Source organism: Geotrypetes seraphini, chromosome 8, assembly GCF_902459505.1.
Source record: "Geotrypetes seraphini chromosome 8, aGeoSer1.1, whole genome shotgun sequence".
Lineage (NCBI taxonomy): Eukaryota > Metazoa > Chordata > Amphibia > Gymnophiona > Dermophiidae > Geotrypetes > Geotrypetes seraphini.
The window spans coordinates 177,588,345-177,610,929 of record NC_047091.1 but is presented as its reverse complement, the minus strand read 5'-3'; the positions used below and the strand labels follow the sequence as shown (position 1 = coordinate 177,610,929).

At 49.9% G+C, this 22,585-nt stretch overlaps 1 protein-coding gene across 2 annotated transcripts in view; it reads right to left on the bottom strand.

Annotated features, from left to right (window-relative positions):
- P2RX2 (purinergic receptor P2X 2) overlaps positions 1-22,585 on the bottom strand; it is a 53,372-nt gene that overhangs the window by 10,895 nt on the left and 19,892 nt on the right. For both annotated transcript variants that reach the window (XM_033953798.1, XM_033953799.1), the window contains exons 8-9: positions 19,507-19,634; positions 15,192-15,282 (exon numbers count right to left, since the gene is read on the bottom strand). In XM_033953798.1, coding sequence (XP_033809689.1) covers positions 15,192-15,282; positions 19,507-19,634 — 219 coding nt within the window. The remainder of the gene's footprint in view (positions 1-15,191; positions 15,283-19,506; positions 19,635-22,585) is intronic.

Below are 22,585 nucleotides of genomic sequence, written 5' to 3'. Positions count from 1 at the left end.
CAACATTCTAGAGCTCAGATTGTGATGTCATAATGCCTCATTCCACCAATGCCTAAGCTCCATCCTCACCTGCACAAGCCTCAAACACTTTAAAATCATAAGTGGCAACATTCTAGAGTTTAGATTGTGATGTCATAATGCCTCATTCCACCAATGCCTAAGCTCTGTCCTCATCTGCACAAACCTCAAACACTGTAAAATCCTAAGTAGCAACATTCTAGAGCTCAGATTGTGATGTCATAATGCCTCATTCCACCAATGCCTAAGCTCCGTCCTCATCCGCACAATCATAAGAGTTTGAGGCTTGTGTGGTTAAGGCAGAGCTTACACGAATGGGGCAGGGGCAGCGACAGCGATAAAACTCGTGGGAACGGGATGGGGAAATTGAGTTCCTGCAGGGACGGGGACAAATTCTCTACTGAGGACTTGGTTAATGTAAGGGGGTGGAGATAAGTAACAGGGGAAGGATCTCTGGGTGCTTGTGAATGAGGTTCTGACTGAACAGGAAGTAAACAGATTTAAAAGTGCACTTACAGTGTGGCAAAATGGTGTTTCCTCTCCTACCATGTGCAAACTCACGAGTGTCTCTCCATAGGGTGACAGGGACCCTATAAAGCTTGGGCATACTCTATGTATGTATGCTTGTGGTGGACCAAGAAAAAGGGAAGGGGTAAAACACGGACCTCGCGGATCTAAAACCACACGTCCTTAAAAATCTGAGGTCCATGCCACTTGTACTTAGTTTCTGTCTCTGACAGACCTCGATGACAATTTAGCGCTGACGGATCCTAATACTTTTCCCTCCCTATGCTTGAGACGGATTCGTCAGAGCTAAATTGTCACCGAGGTCTGTCAGAGCCAGAGACTAAAACCATTCCCCTGAATAAACTTTTGCAGAAAATCTCTCCTGCAAAAGATACCCTGGTGGGTATCCCCTGGTGGGGACCCGGCCCAACCGTCCGGGCTCTATAAACATTCAATTATTGTTAGCAAAGTAGCTGCGCCACTTGTAGTCTCTGGCTCGGACAGACCTTGGTGACATTTTAGCGCTGACGGGGGGAAGGGGTAAAACGCAGACCTGCGGATCTAAAACCGCACGTCCTTAAAAATCTGAGGTCCGTGCCACTTGTAGTTAGTTTCTGGCTCTGACAGACCTCGGTGACAATTTAGCGCTGACGGATCCGTCTCAAGCATAGGGAGGGAAAAGTATTAGGATCCATCAGCGTTAAATTGTCATCGAGGTCTGTCAGAGCCAGAGACTAACTACAAGTGGCATGGACCTCAGATTTTTAAGGACGTGCGGTTTTAGATCCGCAGGTCCGTGTTTTACCCCTTCCCCCCATCAGCGCTAAAATGTCACCGAGGTCTGTCAGAGCCAGAGATTAAAACCATTCCCCTTAATGAACTTTTGCAGAAAATCTCTCCTGCAAAAGATACCAGTGGCGGGGACCCAGCCCGACCGTTCGGGCTCTATAAACATTCAGTTATTGCCAGCAAAGTAACCGCGCCACTTTTAGTCTCTGGCTCTGACAGACCTCGGTGACAATTTAGCGCTGACGGATCCGTCTCAAGCACAGGGAGGGAAAAGTATTAGGATCCGTCAGCGCTAAAATGTCATTGAGGTCTGTCAGAGCCAGAGACTAGTCCTGGAGCGGCTCTAAAACGAATCCTTTAAACCGGTTTCCTGCAGCCCGCAGTCTGAGGTCCGCGGCTCTGACAGACCTCGATGACATTTTAGCGCTGACGGATCCTAATACTTTTCCCTCCCTATGCTTGAGACGGATCCGTCAGCGCTAAATTGTCATCGAGGTCTGTCAGAGCCAGAAACTACAAGTGGCACGGACCTCAGATTTTTAAGGACGTGCGGTTTTAGATCCGCAGGTCCGTGTTTTACCCCTTCCCCCCATCAGCGCTAAAATGTCACCGAGGTCTGTCAGAGCCAGAGATTAAAACCATTCCCCTTAATGAACTTTTGCAGAAAATCTCTCCTGCAAAAGATACCAGTGGCGGGGACCCAGCCCGACCGTTCGGGCTCTATAAACATTCAGTTATTGCCAGCAAAGTAACCGCGCCACTTTTAGTCTCTGGCTCTGACAGACCTCGGTGACAATTTAGCGCTGACGGATCCGTCTCAAGCACAGGGAGGGAAAAGTATTAGGATCCGTCAGCGCTAAAATGTCATTGAGGTCTGTCAGAGCCAGAGACTAGTCCTGGAGCGGCTCTAAAACGAATCCTTTAAACCGGTTTCCTGCAGCCCGCAGTCTGAGGTCCGCGGCTCTGACAGACCTCGATGACATTTTAGCGCTGACGGATCCTAATACTTTTCCCTCCCTATGCTTGAGACGGATCCGTCAGCGCTAAATTGTCATCGAGGTCTGTCAGAGCCAGAAACTACAAGTGGCACGGACCTCAGATTTTTAAGGACGTGTGGTTTTAGATCCGCGAGGTCCGCGTTTTACCCGTTCCCCATGAAAATTTAAAAAGAACAAGGGGGAGATAGAAAGAAACATATGAGCAATGAAAGATATTAGCAGTGAGCCCGAAGTCAGAGGCCAAAAGACCAGGGGGAGGGAGGGGGAGTCCAAAGTCACACAAATTGGAACCAAGACTTGGAGCTTTATTGATTATTATTTATTGATTATAACAAAATACGCACTGGAGCCTAGACCCAGTGTGTATTTTGTTATAATCAATAAAGCTCTGAACAATTTTATTCCAATTTGTCTGACTTTGCTTAGAAGGTCACAACATATTCATTTTAGAAACTCAGATAAAAAGAAAGACAGAGACCCTGAGAAGCAAAGTGATAGACACCCACTGCGTCTAAAGATAGCGAAATATCTCTTTTCCTCCGAAACAACATCTCAGCTAAAGAAAGAGTTGCATAAGGAACTAAGCAAGAGATAAGAGAAAAAAGACGGGGGATAAAAAGCAACATATGCATGCGAGGAGGAGAAAGAGAGTGGGGGGGGGGGGAGAGGGTGGCATGTGGGAAGGAACGCAACGCGTAAAGAAAGAGGACTTTGCCCATCTGCGCAGAGAGAAAGAAAGAAGAGATACAGAACCAAAGCGATTAAAAATGAAACAGGAAAAGGAGAACAATTTAGCAAATGAAGAGAAGTTGGATTGTGTTCAGAACATGGTAAAACAAAACAAAACATAATTATTTCTGCTGTGCAGTTACTGAACCCTGTGTGACTTGGGGCAGAATATGATTATTTATTTATTTATTTTAAATACCACTTATATCTTATGTGGTTTGCATTCAGGTCCTTTATCATATTTCCCCATCTGTCCTGGTGGGCTCAAAGGGAAGATGATGTCCACGTCCCTCCGGTTCATCTCTCTTGAGGTAAGGGGGAGGGGCAGCGGAGTCCGGTCGTGGTAAGTAGTTTACTGCAGCAGGAGGGAGGGGGCACCTCTCCTGCTGCAGGGGGGTCGCGGTTGGGTCGGGTTGCACCAGGATTTTTTAAAAAAATTGGTTCTGCAGAAGGGAGTGGGCTCTCCTGCTGCAGGGGGGTCGTGGCTGGGTCGGGTCGCGGCAGGATTTTTAAAATTTGGTTCTGCAGGAGAAAGTGGGCATCTCTCCTGCTGCAGGAGGGTCGTGGCTGAGTCGGGTCGCGGCAGAATTTTTAAAATTTGGTTCTGCAGGAGAAAGTGGGCATCTCTCCTGCTGCAGGGGGGTCGCGGCTGGGTTGGGTCGCACCAGGATTTTTTTAAAAAATTGGTTCTGCAGGAGAAAGTGGGCATCTCTCCTGTTGCAGGGGGGTCGCGGCTGGGTCGGGTTGCACCAGGATTTTTAAAATTTGGTTCTGCAGGAGAAAGTGGGCATCTCTCCTGCTGCAGGGGGGTCGCGGCTGGGTCGGGTCGCGGCAGGATTTTTAAAATTTGGTTCTGCAGGAGAAAGTGGGCATCTCTCCTGCTGCAGGGGGGTCGTGGCTGGGTCGGGTCGCGGCAGGATGTTTAAAATTTGGTTCTGCAGGAGAAAGTGGGCATCTCTCCTGCTGCAGGGGGGTCGCGGCTGGGTCGGGTCGCGGCAGGATGTTTAAAATTTGGTTCTGCAGGAGAAAGTGGGCATCTCTCCTGCTGCAGGGGGGTCGCGGCTGGGTCGGGTCGCACCAGGATTTTTAAAATTTGGTTCTGCAGGAGAAAGTGGGCATCTCTCCTGCTGCAGGGGGGTTGTGGCTGGGTCAGGGGTCGCGGCAGGATTTTTAAAATTTGGTTCTGCAGGAGAAAGTGGGCATCTCTCCTGCTGCAGGGGGGTCGTGGCTGGGTCGGGTTGCAGCAGGATTTTTAAAATTTGGTTCTGCAGGAGAAAGTGGGCATCTCTCCTGCTGCAGGGGGGTCGCGGCTGGGTCGGGTCGCACCAGGATTTTTTTAAAAAATTGGTTCTGCAGGAGAAAGTGGGCATCTCTCCTGCTGCAGGGGGGTCGCGGCTGGGTCGGGTCGCACCAGGATTTTTTTTAAAAATTGGTTCTGCAGAAGGGAGTGGGCATCTCTCCTGCTGCAGGGAGTCGCGGCTGGGTTGGGTCGCGGCAGGATTTTTAAAATTTGGTTCTGCAGGAGAAAGTGGGCATCTCTCCTGCTGCAGGGGGATCGCGGCTGGGTCGGGTCGCACCAGGATTTTTAAAATTTGGTTCTGCAGGAGAAAGTGGGCATCTCTCCTGCTGCAGGGGGGTTGCGGCTGGGTCGGGTCGCACCAGGATTTTTTTTAAAAATTGGTTCTGCAGGAGAAAGTGGGCATCTCTCCTGCTGCAGGGGGGTCGCGGCTGGGTCGGGTCGCACCACGATTTTTAAAATTTGGTTATGCAGGAGAAAGTGGGCATCTCTCCTGCTGCAGGGGGGTCGTGGCTGGGTCGGTCACGGCAGGATTTTTAAAATTTGGTTCTGCAGGAGAAAGTGGGCATCTCTCCTGCTGCAGGGGGGTCGTGGCTGGGTTGGGTCGCACCAGGATTTTTTAAAAAAATTGGTTCTGCAGAAGGGAGTTGGCATCTCTCCTGCTGCATGGGGTCGCAGCTGGGTCGAGTCGCACCAGGATTTTTTTTAAAAAATTGGTTCTGCAGAAGGGAGTGGGCATCTCTCCTGCTGCAGGGAGGTTGTGGCTGGGTCGGGTCATGGCAGGATTTTTAAAATTTGGTTCTGAAGGAGAAAGTGGGCATCTCTCCTGCTGCAGGGGGGTCGTGGCTGGGTCGGGTCGCGGTAGGATTTTTAAAATTTGGTTCTGCAGGAGAAAGTGGGCATCTCTCCTGCTGCAGGGGGGTCGCGGCTGGGTCGGGTCGCACCAGGATTTTTTTAAAAAATTGGTTCTGCAGAAGGGAGTTGGCATCTCTCCTGCTGCAGGGGGTCGCGGCTGGGTCGGGTCGCACCACGATTTTTAAAATTTGGTTATGCAGGAGAAAGTGGGCATCTCTCCTGCTGCAGGGGGGTCGTGGCTGGGTTGGGTCGCACCAGGATTTTTTTTAAAAATTGGTTCTGCAGAAGGGAGTGGGCATCTCTCCTGCTGCAGGGGGTCGCGGCTGGGTTGGGTCGCGGCAGGATTTTTAAAATTTGGTTCTGCAGGAGAAAGTGGGCATCTCTCCTGCTGCAGGGGGGTCGTGGCTGGGTCGGGTTGCAGCAGGATTTTTAAAATTTGGTTCTGCAGGAGAAAGTGGGCATCTCTCCAGCTGCAGGGGGATCGCGGCTGGGTCGGGTCGCACCAGGATTTTTAAAATTTGGTTCTGCAGGAGAAAGTGGGCATCTCTCCTGCTGCAGGGGGGTCGTGGCTGGGTCGGGTCGCACCAGGATTTTTTAAAAAATTTGGTTCTGCAGAAGGGAGTTGGCATCTCTCCTGCTGCATGGGGTCGTGGCTGGGTTGGGTCGCACCAGGATTTTTTTAAAAAATTGGTTCTGCAGAAGGGAGTGGGCATCTCTCCTGCTGCAGGGAGGTCGTGGCTGGGTCGGGTCATGGCAGGATTTTTAAAATTTGGTTCTGAAGGAGAAAGTGGGCATCTCTCCTGCTGCATGGGGTCGCGGCTGGGTCGGGTCGCACCTGGATTTTTTTTAAAAATTGGTTCTGGAGAAGGGAGTGGGCATCTCTCCTGCTGCAGGGAGGTCGTGGCTGGGTCGGGTCATGGCATGATTTTTAAAATTTGGTTCTGAAGGAGAAAGTGGGCATCTCTCCTGCTGCAGGGGGGTTGCGGCTGGGTCGGGTCGCACCAGGATTTTTTTTTTAAATTGGTTCTGCAGAAGGGAGTGGGCATCTCTCCTGCTGCAGGGAGTCGCGGCTGGGTTGGGTCGCGGCAGGATTTTTAAAATTTGGTTCTGCAGGAGAAAGTGGGCATCTCTCCTGCTGCAGGGGGTCGCGACTGGGTCGGGTCGTGGCAGGATTTTAAAAATTTGGTTCTGAAGGAGGGAGTGGGCATCTCTCCTGCTGCAGGGGGGTCGCGGCTGGGTTGGGTCGCGGCAGGATCTTTTAAATTTGGTTCTGCAGGAGAAAGTGGGCATCTCTCCTGCTGCAGGTGGGTCGTGGCTGGGTCGGGTCACGGCAGGATTTTTAAAATTTGATTCTGCAGGATGGAGTCGCCATCTGTCCTGCTGCAGGGGGGTCGCGGCTGGATCGGGTCGCAGCAGGATTTTTAAAAAAAAATTGGTTCTGCAGGAGGGAGTGGGCATCTCTCCTGCCGCAGGGGGGGGAGGGTTGCAGCCAGGATTTTAGGGAAGGGGTGTTGTGATGCAGTGGAGAGAATGGGCATCTCTCCCACTGCATCACAACACAGGGGCAGCGGGAGAGTGTGGGCATCTCTCTCACTGTTGTTGCGTTTTGGTTTGGGGGGTTTTGTGGTGTCGACAGCAAGTTTTTTCCACACATGTGCCTATCAGCGATGGTCACATGCAAATTTAGGAAATCTTCACTGCTGTCCACCGACCTCATTTGCATGCGTGATTTTTTAAGAATGTCTCAGGTTTTTAGATTCGGTATCGGAACGGCTGCGTCAGCAGCCTGTCGCTTTTTAACTCGGGTTTTTTGAGAATCTTTATCTAAGTGACTTGCCCAGAGTCACAGGGAGCAGCAAGGGATTTGAACCCACAACCTCAGGGTGCTGAGGCTGTTGCTCTAACCCAGGGGTCTCAAAGTCCCTCCTTGAGGGCCGCCATCAAGTCGGGTTTTCAGGATTTCCCCAGTGAATTTGCATGAGATCTATGTGCATGCACTGCTTTCAATGCATATTCATTGGGGAAATCCTGAAAACCCAACTGGATTGCGGCCCTTGAGGACTGGAGTTGCCCACCTCTGGGCTAGATCAGGTGTCTCAGAGTCCCTCCTTGAGGGCTGCAATCCAGTCGGGTTTTCAGGATTCCCCCAATGAGATCTATGTGCATGCACTGCTTTCAATGCATATTCATTGGGGAAATCCTGAAAACCCGACTGGATTGCAGCCCTCAAGGAGGGACTTTGAGACCCCTGCTCTAACCCCTGCGCCACGCACTCCCACACTTCTGTGCTTACACTAAAGACAGACAATAGTCCACCAAGTTTAACCTTCTGAGTGCTTGAAAGCATATCAGCGATCATCAGTCTTCCTGATGACAGCAATGGTTATGTATCTCAACGTCCATTAAGGTCTTTAGCTAATAAAAAATACATTCTGCTCTATCTCTTCTTAAAGATGTCCCCAGAAGTCACTTTACATAGATCGTAGATTGCATGAAGGCATTTATCCAGTGTGCTTAAGACTTCTCAGTACTTGGCAGGCTTATTTCATCTTTTTGCACACCTCTGTACACACTGTTGGATTTAGAATTTACAGCCAAAACCTCTGAAGGACAAGGCCTCAGATCCGACAGCAGAGAATGTTTCAGTTATAGTGTCTGGGTTGTAGATAACGTTCTCTGTTTTTTTAAATAAAATGTATCCTTAATTGGTGACATATTCTTGTCTCTAAATTTACTATTTCCCATTCTTTTCCTTTGGCGTCAGTTCTGTAAGTAGCTTGGCTCTCTACTGGCAAAACATACTCATCTCTGGTTTCTCAAAACTGGAAATTACATCTAGGAGGGGCTCTTTGGCAGAATGAAGGCCTCAGAAGATTTTTCAGCATGGCGTGGCTGGTTCATTCAGGATAGTAGGTGCAAGGGGAGCTGGGGAGGAGATGCTACCCCACGGGGGGATTGGTTGTCACTGCCGCTATTGCTGTACCCGGGGAGGGGGGTGCTGCTCCCTGATGGTTGAGTGCTGAGTAAGTGACTCCTGAGTCCAGAGTTGGAGCTGAAGAACAGTACTGGATCTGGGCTGGGGGCATTGGGGGAAAGGGTGTTGGAGCTGGAGGGAAAGGAGAGAGGTACTGGACTTATGTGGAGGGAGCACTGGAATTGAAGGGAAGAGAGGTGCCAGAGCTACAGCTGGGAGCTGGAGGGAAAGGATAGGTACTGGACATGCAGCTCAGAGCTGGAGCTAGAGGGAATGGAGAGATATTTTGGACCCATGGGGGGGGGGGGGGGCTAGAGGGAAGGGACAGAGGTACTGGATCTTTGGGGAGTTTTGAGAGAAGGGACAGAGGTATTGGACTGAAGGGGGGCCTGGAGGGAAGGGTAATCTAGATGTTCAATCCATGGGAAAAATGCTGAGGGAAGGGAGAGAGGTGCTAGACCTGCAGAGAGAAGGAGAGAGAAGGGAAGGGAAAGAGAGATGCTGAACCAAGAGGATGAAGGGAGTGAAATATTTAACACAATGGAGAAGTGGAGAGAGGGAGGAAAGAAAAGGTGAGAGACACATTGGTGTAAGGATGCAACAGGGGAGAAGATGGACACAGGGAGATATACAAAAGAGGGGAGATGGTGGGCATGGAAAGGAGCATAGGAACAGGGACTCAAAGGGGAACACTACATGGAGATGGTATATGGACACAATCAGTGGAGCAATGCCAGACATAGGAGGGTATATGGACACAGAGAGAAATTGGCTGGACATGAGGGAGAAGAGGAACACAGAAGAGATATGTTGGATTTGGGAGGGGGGCATAGGGACACAGAGGATTGACACTGGGCACAGAGGGCTAGAGACATTGAATAGTGTTGATGATGAAGGTAGGGAGATGGGCACAGGGGAAATAACTAGAAAGGGAAGTACAGGAGACAGAGAAGGGAGATGCTGAACATGGGGACAAAACATACACAGAGCTGGAAGATAAATGGTGAGCACCGAGAAAGAAGAAATGTCCAATGGTCAGGAGACCCTGGCAATTGAGTTAAGAGTAGACAGAAGGAAAAGGAAATCAGAGCCTGAGATAAGAATAAAATGACCAGACAACAAAAGGTAGAAAAAAATAATTTTATTTTATATTTTGTGATTAGAATATTTCAGATTTGAAATATGTTTCCTGCTAGAGCTGGTGTTAGACATAACTGGGGACTGCAAAGCCCAGGCTGTGCTTCTTTAGCTTCCAGCTGGCTTAGGGCTCTCTCTCTGCCCTCGTTGCACTCCCTTAACACTATTCCTGCCATGTGTAACTGAAGTATTCTGTTAGCTTGATTTTTCTATGTAACATGCTGTAGTAATTTGACTTGTTCAGTATTCTCAATAGTGGAGGATTTATTTGTGGGGGGTAGGAGAGGGGAGACGGGTTTTGTTGATTCTTGCTCTGTATTATTTGTGCTCTATAAAATGACAACTGTACAGAATATTGTTTCTTTTTAAACTTTAATAAAATAAGTTCAATATAAAATCATAACTATTCGAGGCTTGTGTGGATGGGATCAGACGGTTTGTGAGGACAAGGGACTGAGCTCACGGGGACATGGCGGGGATGGGAACTGAACTCTCGGGGATGGGGCAGAGATGGGGGTTGAACTCGCGGGGACGGAGTGGGGCGGGGACAATTTTTCCCCCCGCGCCATTCTCTAGATTGTGACCACTTGCTTATTAATAAACAGATATGAATGGCGGTTGTGAATCCCAGGTAATCAACATTTCTTAGGATATATGAATGATATGTGAGCATAGGAATGTTACAACATTTTTTTGTCAGTTGGTACAGTACGAGGCTCTATTTCAAAAAGATAGATGCCCAAAAGACTGTGTTTTGTCTCCAGTACATTTAAATGATTAAGGAGGCGCTATTAGAATCATATTTGGGCAGGTTTAGCACTTGGACATTTTACAGTGATAAACATTGCATAGGCAGTGGAATGCTTTTTTGTTGTGGGGGAGGGGCCAAAGCTCTGCCCCAGACCCCACCACCATAATGGTACTAATTGTGATACTATTTTTTCCATTCATTTTCATATATACACACACAATATAATCTTATATTAACAATACATAATGGTTAACCACAAAATAAACTACACTTCTCCCTCCATATTCGCGGTTTCAGCAATCGCAGTTTTGATTATTCACGGTTTTTAGCTTGCTGGCTCCTCCCCCCCAAATTACATCAGCTTGGTAATGAAATCGCTGATTCCAAGCATTTACAGAGAAAATCGCAGATTCCTTTCACTTTCTTCACCGTGTTTGGCCTCTCTTTCAGGAACAGGCCAGGTCTCCCATCAAGTTATTCGCGGTTTCACCATATTCACGATGGTTTTTAATAGAAAACCGCGGTTATTCACAGTTTTTCTGTATTTGTGGGTCTGTTAATCCCCTATCACAGCGAATACGGAGGGAGAAGTGTACACAAAGCACACTGTATGTTTCTCAACATTCATTCCTACCGGAACACAGATAACCCCTATGCAAATACGGGACTAAAAACTAAAAGTACTAATATATACAAATAAACCCTAAGATTCAAGACTTTGTTTGTTGTACAACCCCAGAGAAAAAGAAACAAATGCATTTCTTCCTGAACAGTGCAAAATACAGACAGCAGATGTAAATTCTCAAAACTGACACATTTCAATCACTAAATTGAGAATAAAATCATTTCCCCTACCTGGTGATTTTGTTTTTCAAACCATCTTTTCCTAGTCTCTGGCTGCACTTCCTTCTCTCTGTGCTCTTAACTTTGTTTCCAGGACCACCTTATCCATTTGCTGGTTTTCTCTCCTTCACTTTCTTCCATACATCCATCTTTAGCATTAACTTTTAACATTCAACTTTCTTCCATTTTTTTGCTTTCTTATCAAAATCTATCTACTTTTCTATGTCTTCCCTTCCCATCTTTCCATGTATACCATCTTCTCCCTCTGTCTCCCCTTCCCCTCAATCCCTGTGCACCATCTCATCCCTCTCTCTCCCTCTCCTGTGGTCAGATATCTCTGTCTTCCCCCTTCCTATGGTCTGGTATCTTTCTCCTCTTCTTCACATAGCCTGGAATCTCTCTCTTCTCCCATGGTCTGGCATCTCTCTCTCCTTCCCTCCCTCTGCCCGTGGTCTAACATCTCTCTCCTTTTCTCCTTTCTGCGGTCTGGCATCTGGCTCCTCTCCTTCCTTGCAGTCTGGCATATCTTTCTCCCCTCCTTCCCTTCCATTTCGTGGTCTGGCATCACTCTCTCCTTCCTATTCCAGTGGTCTGACATTTCTCTCCTCCCTTCTTCCATCACCCTTCTCTGGAATCTGACATCTCTCCCTTCTTTGAGTCATCTGTCCTCCCTCCCAGTGTAACATTTCTCCCTCTCTCCTTTCCACCACTATCATGTCCAACAATTCTCCCTCTTTCTTCATTTCCCCATGTATTACCATCTCTCTTTCTCTCCCACTTCATCCACCCATGTCCAAGTTCTCTTTTTATCTTCCTTCACCCACCAGCAGCACCTCTCTTTTCCTCCCTTCCCATCACCTCACCCTTGCATTTCTCTTTCCCTCCCTATCCCCCAGCCTGTGCAGCACCTGTCCTTCCTTCATTCTCAACCCTAGCCTTCCCCCCTCAGATGGATCTTGTGGTATGACCTCTCCCCATTTCTTGACTCCCTCACCTACCACCTCCCTGCCACTATAATTTACAATCTTTGGGCAGCTGGCAGCGCAATGAAGTGAGCCTCCCACCATTGGCCTGCCCCAGAAATGTTCTTTCTGTAGCACTTCCTCTTCCTGCTTAGGCAGGACGCCACAAAAAAACACTTCCAGAGCAGGCAGATGGCGGAAGGCTTGCATCACTGTGCTGCCAGCTGCCCGAAGATTTTAAATTATAGTGGCGGGGAGGTGGTAGGTGGGGGAGTCGGGAGAGCTATACTTCTGATTGCCAATTTTTGGGGAGACCATGGCCCCTGTGGCCATGCCCCCCATTCTGACGTCTATGAAACATTTTATAAAATGTCCAGGGCCCAATTTGGACATTTTGGCCCAGATTCTCTAAAAGTGCGTCCCGATTTTAGGCAGCTGTAGGCGTCCTACAGCTGTCTAATCAGCCAATCGGGATGCACGTTTTTTTAAAAAACAAAATGCTCCCCAGGCAGGCCGCCTATATTGAAGGCGAGGCCCTGATTCTGTATAGGACGCCCGGGAGAGGCGTCCTATTCAGAATCGGCCTAAACTAAACCCCGATTCTGTAACCGGCGTCCATGTTACAGACGCGGGTTAGAGAATCGGGTTAGATTAGACACGGCCCGCTACACTTATCGCGGCAAGGAATCTCTCTGCCGCTATAAGTATAGCGGGCCGCGGCCTGTCCGATCGGATGCCCCCCCCCCCCGACACTACCGACCGCCCCCCCCCCCCGACACTACCGACCGACCGCCCCCCCCCCGACACTACCGACCGACCGCCCCCCCCCCGACACTACCGACCGCCCCCCCCCCCCCGCCACTACCGACCGCCCCCCCCCCCCCGACACTACTGATGCTGGCAGGAGAGTGTCCAATCCCTCCTGCCCGAAGACGGCACCCCCCCCTCCTGCCCGAAGACTGAACACCACCCTCCGGCGCTACCGATGCTGGCAGGAGAGTGCCCAATCCCTCCTGCCCGAAGACGGCACATCCCCCCCCTCCTGCCCGAAGACGGCACATCCCCCCCCCTCCTGCCCGAAGACGGCACATCCCCCCCCCTCCTGCCCGAAGACGGCACATCCATCCCCCTCCTGCCCGAAGACGGCACATCCCCCCCCCTCCTGCCCGAAGACGGCACATCCCCCCCCCCCTCCTGCCCGAAGACGGCACATCCCCCCCCCTCCTGCCCGAAGACTGAACACCACCCCCCGGCGCTACCGATGCTGGCAGGAGAGTGCCCAATCCCTCCTGCCCGAAGACGGCACATCCCCCCCCCCTCCTGCCCGAAGACGGCACACCACCCCCCGGCGCTAACAACCCCCAAACTAACCTGTTCTTCGGGCCAGACGGTTCTTTCCCGTCTAGCCGGTAAGCCCGCCTCGTCGAAATGAGGCGGGCTCGCCCCTTCCCGGCCCATCCCGCCGAAGCCTAAGGCCTGATTGGCCCAGGCTCTAGAAGCCTGGACCAATCAGGCCTTAGGCATAGCGGGTCCGCCCATCCCCACTTGGCCAATCAGACCTTAGATTTAGTGGGGATGGGCGGACCCGCTATGCCTAAGGCCTGATTGGTCCAGGCTTCTAGAGCCTGGGCCAATCAGGCCTTAGGCTTCGGCGGGATGGGCCGGGAAGGGGCGAGCCCGCCTCATTTCGACGAGGCGGGCTTACCGGCTAGACGGGAAAGAACCGTCTGGCCCGAAGAACAGGTTAGTTTGGGGGTTGTTAGCGCCGGGGGGTGGTGTGCAGTCTTCGGGCAGGAGGGGGGGGGGTGCGCCGTCTTCGGGCAGGAGGGATTGGACACTCTCCTGCCAGCATCAGTAGGGGGGGGGGCGGTCGGTAGTGTCGGGGGGGGCGGTCGGTCGGTCGGTAGTGTCGGGGTGGGAGGGAGATCGGTAATGTCGGGGGGGGGGGGGGGGGCGGCGGCATCCGATCGGACAGGCCGCGGCCCGCTATACTTATAGCGGCAGAGAGATCCCTTGCCGCGATAAGTATAGCAGCTGCATCTACTTACAATGTAGACCAGCATTTTGCTGGCCTACATTTTTAAGGTTTATTCCTCTACTAGGGAGACGCGTAGGGCCACCTAGGTTCGCCTAAGGCCCTTAGGCGAGCTTAGGCGTCTTGCGGGTCTCCCTAGGCTCCCGGAGGTGCCTTCAGGCCTGCCTGGGGAGCTTTTTTTTTTTTAAACGTGCATCCCGATTGGCTGATTAGACAGCTGTAAGACGCCTACAGCTGCCTAAAATCGGGACGCACTTTTTGAGAATCTGGGCCTTTGTGCTAGACCTGTTTTTAAAATGAATAAGGGTCAAAACGGTACCCAAACTGATCAGATGACCACTGGAAGGATGAAAATATGGCTCCAACACACTCTCTCAGTGGTCCCTGGACCCCTCCCCCCCCAAATATCTACTCTATGACAGCTGCAGATACTATGGCCAGCCCTAGTAGAGCAGCAAACAGGTCTCTGGAGTAGCCTGGTGGGCAGTGCAGTGGACTGCAGAGAAGGAGACCCAGGCCCATATGCCACCCTCACTAGTACACTTCTGGTGAAAGTGTAAGCCCACTAAAACTCACCAAAAACCCATTGCTTTGCCATGTAGGTGACACCTCCAGGTATAAGAGCTATTGGGGTGGTAGTCAGGTGGGTACAGTAGGTTTTGGAAAGCTCGCCAAATAATGTACGGGGATTATGGTGAGATGCGTACCTGGCACACTTAATGTGAAGTTCACAGCAGCGCCCTCTAGGGTGCCCCACTGCTTTTCAGGCATGTCTGTGTGGCCAGTTCATTAAACATGCTGGCCCCTTCCTTGATGCAAATGGCTTGTTTTGGGATGTTTTTAATTTGGATGGTTTTTTTTTCGATAATGGCAAAACAAACAAAGAACAAAAATGACATGTCTAGCTGGATCCTTTAAAAAAAGGGAGAAAAAAGATAAACGTTTGTGGGTTCGAAAATGGACATTTTGTCCACCCGATTTTTGGGACGCTTTTCTCAAAACGTCGCAAAGTCAAACTTAGACGTTCTATCTAAAATGCTCCCTCTATATGTGAATAGCATTCTGGTGCATGTAATCCTTCAGTGCATGCCAGTACATGCATGTAATTGTATGTGTATCTCACATAATTCCAGCGCACACTTTTTTCAAGCCTATGACCAGGCTCGTTTTTGTTTGTGACTCCTGCTGCGCCAATGGAAAATTTGGCTAGAGATGATAAGTTAGCAGGCTTTTGAGACCTTTTCGAGGTTTGCTGGTACAAACCACGTAAATGACCACTGAGATTGAAACACAAACCTCTCCGTGTACAATCACGTCAATACGGATCCCGTAGGCTTTGATGAGTACACGAGACTCGGAGTCATTCTGTCTATAGTACTTTGCGAACCTGTGGTAGAAAGCAGGAAGTACATCTGTAAAGCAGGAAGTACATCAGGTAGAAAGCAGGAAGTACATCTGTAAAGCAGGAAGTACATCAGGTAGAAAGCAGGAAGTACATCTGTACAGAACAGAAGATACTTATGGAACACGCAGTCACGCGTTCACTACATGCAGATGGAGCAAGGGAAGGGGACTTATGCAGTCGGGTTACCAGATGTCCGGATTTCTCCGGACATGTCCTCCTTTTGAGGACATGTTTGGGGGTCCGGATGGCTTTTCAAAACCCGGCACTTTGTCTGGGTTTTGAAAAGCTGTGTCGGGCGGGGAGGAAGTCCATGCATGCGCGGCCATCATGTGCAGACTTCCTCCCTGCATGACAAGAGCAGGAAGCAGGGGGCGGGGCTAGGGAGTGCTTGGGGGCGGGGCTAGGGGGGGTCTGGATTTTCTGAAAGGAACAATCTGGCAACCCTACTAATGCAGTCTCCCTAGTTCTGCTGATTTTTGCAGTTGTCTGGGTCTTGCCCCATCTGAGTAGGTAGAACTGAGGTTTTAGCCATCATTTCTAGAAGAGGTGGTGATCATTAGTGGACCTCCTTAGGACGAATGGCCCTCCTTAGTCCCAGTTAGAGTTATCAGATGTACGGGAAAACCCAGACAATTTAAATCAAAATTAAAAACATTTTTGTTCCAGACGCCTTTGGACAATAATTGTCCTCTTAAGGACAAAAAAAATTAAAATTTTTTTATTGTTTTTTACCCTAACCTACTGTATTTCCCTTTTTGTTTCACTTTCTCTTTTATGATTGTAGTTCTTCCCTTTCTTTCGTATTGTTTGAAGTAAGGCCATGTGTCTTATTATGTGTTTTGATTAAGTGTTTTGATTATGTGATTTGTGTTGTCTCTAGTATCCCTGATTTTTAATCTGTTTTTATGTAAATTTTATATATTGTACACCGCTTAGAAATTTGATTAAGCGGTTTAAAAATTTTTTTTAATAAACTTGAAACTTGAAACATGTCCTCTTTACAGATGACTGTCCGGGTGCCCGGAGGGATTTCCAAAACCCCAGCAGTTTGTCAGGGTTTTGGAAAGCCCTGAGCTGGGGGCCATGTCTGGAGAGACTCTGCGCACATGCAGATGTAGGCACGGTGAAGTCACATGCATGCACATGATGTCATGGCGTTGACATCCATGCATGTGCGGAGGTCCTCCAGATGCAGCCCCAAGCCTTACAGCGAAAGAGAGAAACTGGGCCTCTTCTCCCTCAAACAGAGGAGATTGAGAGGGGACATGATCGAAACATTCAAGATACTGAAGGGAATAGACAGTAGATAAGGACAGGTTGTTCACCCTCTCCAAGGTAGGGAGACTGAGAGGGCACTCTCTAAAGTTGAAAGGGGATAGATTCCGTACAAACGTAAGGAAGTTCTTCTTCACCCAGAGAGTGGTGGAAAACTAGAATGCTCTTCCGGAAGCTGTTATAGGGGAAAACACCCTCCAGGGATTCAAGACAAAGTTGGACAAGTTCCTGCTGAACAAGAACGTACGCTGGTAGGGCTAGTCTCAGTTAGGGCGCTGGTCTTTGACCAGAGGGCCGCCACAGGAGCGGATTGCTGGGCACGATTGACCACTGGTCTGACCCAGCAGCGGCAATTCTTATGTTCTTATAAGGAGATATGAGGTTCATATAGGGGTGGAATGGGGTGGGGCAAACAGACATTCCTTGTTAACCAGTTGTATGCTGGTCATGATTCTATAGACCTCTATCATATCCACCTCTCCGTCTTCACATTTCAAGCTGAAGAGTCATAACCTGTTTAGTCCAGTGGTGTAGTGAGGGTGAGAGGTGGCCAGAGCGGTGGTGCCCCTCCCCCATCCTCATCTCTGTCCCCTGCTCCTTCCCCAATCCCCCCTTCCCTTCCCCTGTACTCTGGTCGTTCACCGCCGCGAGCAACAAGAACTTCATTGTGCTCCTTGCAACCCCGTCGGCTCTCCCTCTGATGTCACTTCCTATGGGCAGGACCCTGAAAGTGACATCAGTGGGAGAGACGACGAAGTGAACAACTAGAGGAATGAAAGAAGGGAAGGGGGGGGGGCGCGTGCTTGGCAAGTGGAGGAGTGGGAAGAGACGGGGGCAGAGAGGAGGAAGGGTGTTGGCGTCCCCACCAACATGGCACCTGAGGAGGACCGACCCATCCCTCCCCCTTTCTACACCACTGGTTCAGCTTTGTTTCCCTTCACGGGTCCTTTTATAGTTCCACAATTTTAATATATATATTTTTTTTTAATTTGGCAACCAGAATGGCATACGGTCCTCAATGTATGGTTGCCCCACAAATATGTACAGAGGCTTAATGATAATCTCAGTTTTATTCTCTGCCCCTTTCTGAAAAATTTTTAACGCTCTATTGGATTTTATTAACATTCTCTTTGCTTATCGGACACTGCTGCTCACTGAGCTGAGATTTAATTGTATTGGAAAGGATCTTATTACTCCTACACTTTGTTTATTGTACTGGTTTCCAGTAAGCTGAATAACACTAGGATTATAATAAGGCTCCAGAAAAAGAACATAAGAATTGCTGCTGCTGGATCAGACCAGTGGTCCATTGTGCCCAGGAGTCCGCTCACGCGGCGGCCCTCTGGTCAAAGACCAGTGCCCTAACTGAGTCTAGCCTTACCTGCGTACGTTCTGGTTCAGCAGGAACATGTCTTAACTTTGTCTTGAATCCCTATAGGATGTTTTCCCCTACAACAGACTCTGGAAGAGCATTCCAGTTTTCCACCACTCTCTGGGTGAAGAAGAACTTTCTTACGTTTGTACGGAATCTATCCCCTTTCAACTTTAGAGAGTTCCCTCTCATTCTCCCTACCCTGGAGAGGGTGAACAATCTGTCATTATCTGCTAAGTCTATTCCCTTCAGTACCTTGAATGTTTCAATCATGTCCCCTCTCAGTCTCCTCTTTTCAAGAGAGAAGAGGCCCAGTTTCTCTAATCTCTCACTGTACGGCAACTCCTCCAGCCCCTTAACCATTTTAGTCGTTCTTCTCTAGACCCTTTCGAGTAGTACCATGTCCTTCTTCATGTATGGATGCAGTACTCCAGGTGAGGGCGCACCATGGCCCGGTACAGCGGCATGATAACTTCTCCGATCTGTTCATGATCCCCTTCTTTATCATTCCTAGCATTCTGTTTGCCCTTTTTGCTGCTGCCACATATTGCGCAGATGGCTTCATCGACTTGATGACCAAGTCTCTTTCCTGGGGGGTCTCTCCAAGTTCTGCAGGAAAGAGACTTGGGAGTACTGGTTGACAAGTCGATGAAGCCGTCCGTGCAATCCAGGTTTTTTTTACTTCCGCTGAAAGCAATGAAAGTAAGGAGGACAGATTAAGACACCTGGGTTTTACTTTCAGTTGGAAAATCTGGCAACCCTAGCACTGAGGTCTTCATCTCCTTGGGAAAGAAAGCAGGTATGCCCGCATCTGGAATATTGTGTCCAATATTGGTCGCCGTACCTAAAGAAGGACATGGAGATACTTGAGAGGGTTCAGAGAAGAGCGACAAGAATGATAAAAGGTATGGAAAACCTTTCATACGCAGACAGATTAGAAAGGCTGGGGCTCTTCACCCTGGAGAAGCCGAGACTCAGAGGAGACATGATAGAGATTTACAAGATCATGAAGGGCATAGAAATGGTAGAAAGGGATAGATTCTTCAGCCTATTGGGAACTACAAGAACAAGGGGGCACTCGGAGAAATTGAAAGGGGACAGGTTTAGAACCAATGCTAGGAAATTTTTCTTCACTCAGAGGGTGGTAGACACTTGGAATGCAGGGGATTCAAAGAGGGATTGGACAAGTTCCTGAAGGATACGGGGATTGAGGGATATAGATAGAGGTAGAGATAGGATTATGGAAGGGTATAGGTAGAAGAATAATGGGGATTAAAGGGTTTTAGACAAAGGATCACTTACAAGTCATGGACCTCATGGGCCGCCGCGGGAGCGGACTGCTGGGTGTGATGGACCCCTGGTCTGACCCAGCGGAGGCAACTTTTATGTTCTTATGTTTGCAGCACCGTTATCTTTGGTGGGGGAGGGGGGGGTGGATAGCTGCGCAATGAATATTTGAACCTTCTGGTGGATGTAAACCATTAGCCACGGAGGTCTCATGCCTTGAACGTGTTTGTATTATCCGTTGACCCTGACATATCAAAGGTGAAGTGACTGACCTGTAATTGTACCCGGAGGAGGCTTCATTGGGGGGGTCCAGACGTCGGAAAGAGTATTGGGGAATGCATTGGGAAGGATCCAAGTCTAAATTGCAGTTCCAGTTGATAACTACACCAATAACTCCACCCTGCAAAAGAAGATGATGGGAATCAGGGAGAAAGGGGAAAGCAGAAAGCCACCGGGAGAAGGAAAATGAAGATAAAACAGATCTGACAGCTCCTGAAGATGTATAATTCGAAAACCGTGCTGGCATGTTGTCCTGCAGCCGGGGGTGCATTCAAACAGTGTAGTTACTTACCTGTAACGTAGGTTCTCCGTGGACAGTAGGATAGTCAGCCACATATGGGTGTTGTCCCAACAGCTCCCAATTTGCGGATAAGCTCTCCAATAGCTCAGAGAGATTTTTTTTTTTTCTCTCAGCACGTGCCATGCCCGGGCCCCTCTGGGCATGCCCGAGCACTACCCATTTCCCCCTGCTTCCACCTAATCCCCAGGATGTTCCTAGCTGTGGCTGGGTTGGCCGTAAGGGGAGGCGGGTGGGTTGTGTGGCTGACTATCCTGCTGTCCACGGAGAACCTACATTACAGATAAGTAACTACACTTTTTCCTAGGACAAGCAGGATGAGACAGCCACATATGGATGATTCCCAATCCGAGGGATATACCGAATGGACCTGCGCCTTAGCGCTCTGTGCATCCCTCGCCTGGCTGTGGAGGCCAAGCCGGGCAGGGTAATCAGGCGAAGCAGGTTAAGTTGTACAAACAAGGTTTTTAATAAAGTGCTGTGTTAACTGGGCAATAATACTCACAGAACAGTGAGAAAACCAACTGGTCAACAGTAACAATTCGTAATTGCATGTGACAATTAGTACTTGCATATTCAACCTTCAGTCTAGACATGTAGTACTGGAAGACCTACTTAATCAATATCTATGACACCCTACTTGATCAGTGTTTGTCAAGGTTGTGCTAGTGGTTGCTGTCCCTCCCAGGAGGGAAGGGCCACTTGTACGAATGTTCGGCCGAATGCGTTCGGGGCGTGGAATGCAATGTTGAGGCAATAGTGCTTGGTGAAGGTGTGCATGGAGGACCAGGTGGCTGCATTGCAGATGTCCTCTATTGGTGTGTCGTGTAGATGAGCCAGAGTGGTGGCTACTGCTCTGAGCTGGTGGGCGTGGGCTCCCACCAGCGGTTCATGCTGTGCTCTTCTATAGGTGAAGGAGATGCACTGGGATATCCAGCGCAAGAGCGTGCATTTGGTGACCAGCAGTCCTGGTCTGTTTTGGTCGTAGGAGACGAACAGTTGTGAGGCTTGTCTGGTCTGTTGCGTTCTGTTGATGTAGGTGGTCAGGGCTCGCACACAGTCCAAGAGGTGTCGCTGAGGTGGCTGCGAGCCTCCCTGTGAGGGGATGTAGAGTGCAGGGAGGATGATAGACTGGTTGATGTGAAACGCTGAAGCCACCTTCGGCAAGAATCGGGGGTGGGTTCTGAGCACCACCCTGTCCTCATGTAGGAGTGTGTAGGGGGGGGGGGGTGATGGACCAGGGCCTGGATCTCGCTGATACGTCTAGAGGTCAGGAAGAGGGTTTTCCAGGCCAGGAATCTGGGATCTGCCTCCCACAAAGGTTCGAAGGGATCGAGGGTGAGCTGATGCAGCACCAAGCTCAGTTCCCATCCGGGCGGCGGTGGTCTGCCAATGGGTGCTGATTGGACAGTCCCTTCATGAATTTTGCGAATACTGGGTGCCCGACACCAGTGAGTTGTCTAAGCCAGTGTGGTACCAGTGAGTTGTCTAAGCCAGTGTCTAAACCGCGATCGCACTTAGGTGGACCTTGATGGAAATAGGTTTTAGGCCCATCTGAGATAGGCTCAGTAGGTACTGCAGGATGTTCGGTATGGGGCAGTTGTAAGGGTCTCGCTGCGTGCTTGTGCATCAGTAGCGGAACCTTCTCCATTTCAATCCGTAGCATTTTCTGGTTGAAGGTCTTCTGGCTGCCATGAGAATGTGCTCCACGTCTTGTGGTAGGTTCGTCCTCTCAACATCCATGCGGTCAGAGCTAGGGAACGCAGGTCGTGGTGGAGGGTAGCGCTCCCGTGTTGTGTTATGAGATCTGCACTGATCGGGAGGCGGAGAGGTGGGTGAATCGCTATCCTTTGAAGGAACGGGAACCATGGTTGCCGGGGCCAGAACGGGGCAATCATGATCACCGTTGCTCTGTCCTGAAGGATCTTCTGCAGGACTTAGGGTATGAGAGGTGTTGGCAGGTAAGCGTATAAGAGTCCGTAGTTCCAACTCAGAGACAAACCGTCGGGGCTGAGACGGCGATGGGTCAGTCTCTTTGAGCAGAAGGTCGTGCATTTTGAGTTCAGTTCTGTTGCAAACAGGTCGATGCTCGGTGTGCTCCAGGTGCTGAAGATGTTCTTCATCACCGCAGGGTTGAGAGACCACTCATAGGGATCCAGCTGGTGGCTGAGGCTGTTGGCCAGGTCGTTCTGCTCCCCCGGGAGGTAAGTTGCCTGGATGGGGCATTGAATGGAGTTGGCGAACTCCCATATGGCCGTCCCTGTACCCCCTTGCTTGTTGATGTAGTACATGGCCACCTGGTTGTCTGTTTGGATGAGGACTGTCCTGCCTGTCACCCATTGTTTGAAGGTTTCGAGGGCATTCCCTATGGCCCTGAGCTCCATTAGGTTGATATGGAGTGAGGACACCTGGGCAGACCATGTGTCTCCTGTGCGAAGCTGGAGAAGATGTGCCCCCCATCCATGTATGGAGGCATCCGTGGTGACCACCAGCTAGTAAGGTGGTGGTCTGAATGGTTTCCCCTTCATTAAATTAACTTGGGCCATCCACCAGTGAAGCGTCTTGTGTATGGGTTGGCAAATGGGTATCTGGGTGGTCAGTGGTTGGGTATGCTGGTTCCAGTGATGTCTGAGGTGCCATTGCAGGGGTCTCATGTGTAGTTTGGTGTATTGGACAGCAAAGACCGCCGCCGCCATGTTGCCCAGGGGTTTCGGGGGTTGTAACCCTCCACATTTTACTGTAAACGTAACTTTTCCCCTAAAAACAGGGAAAAA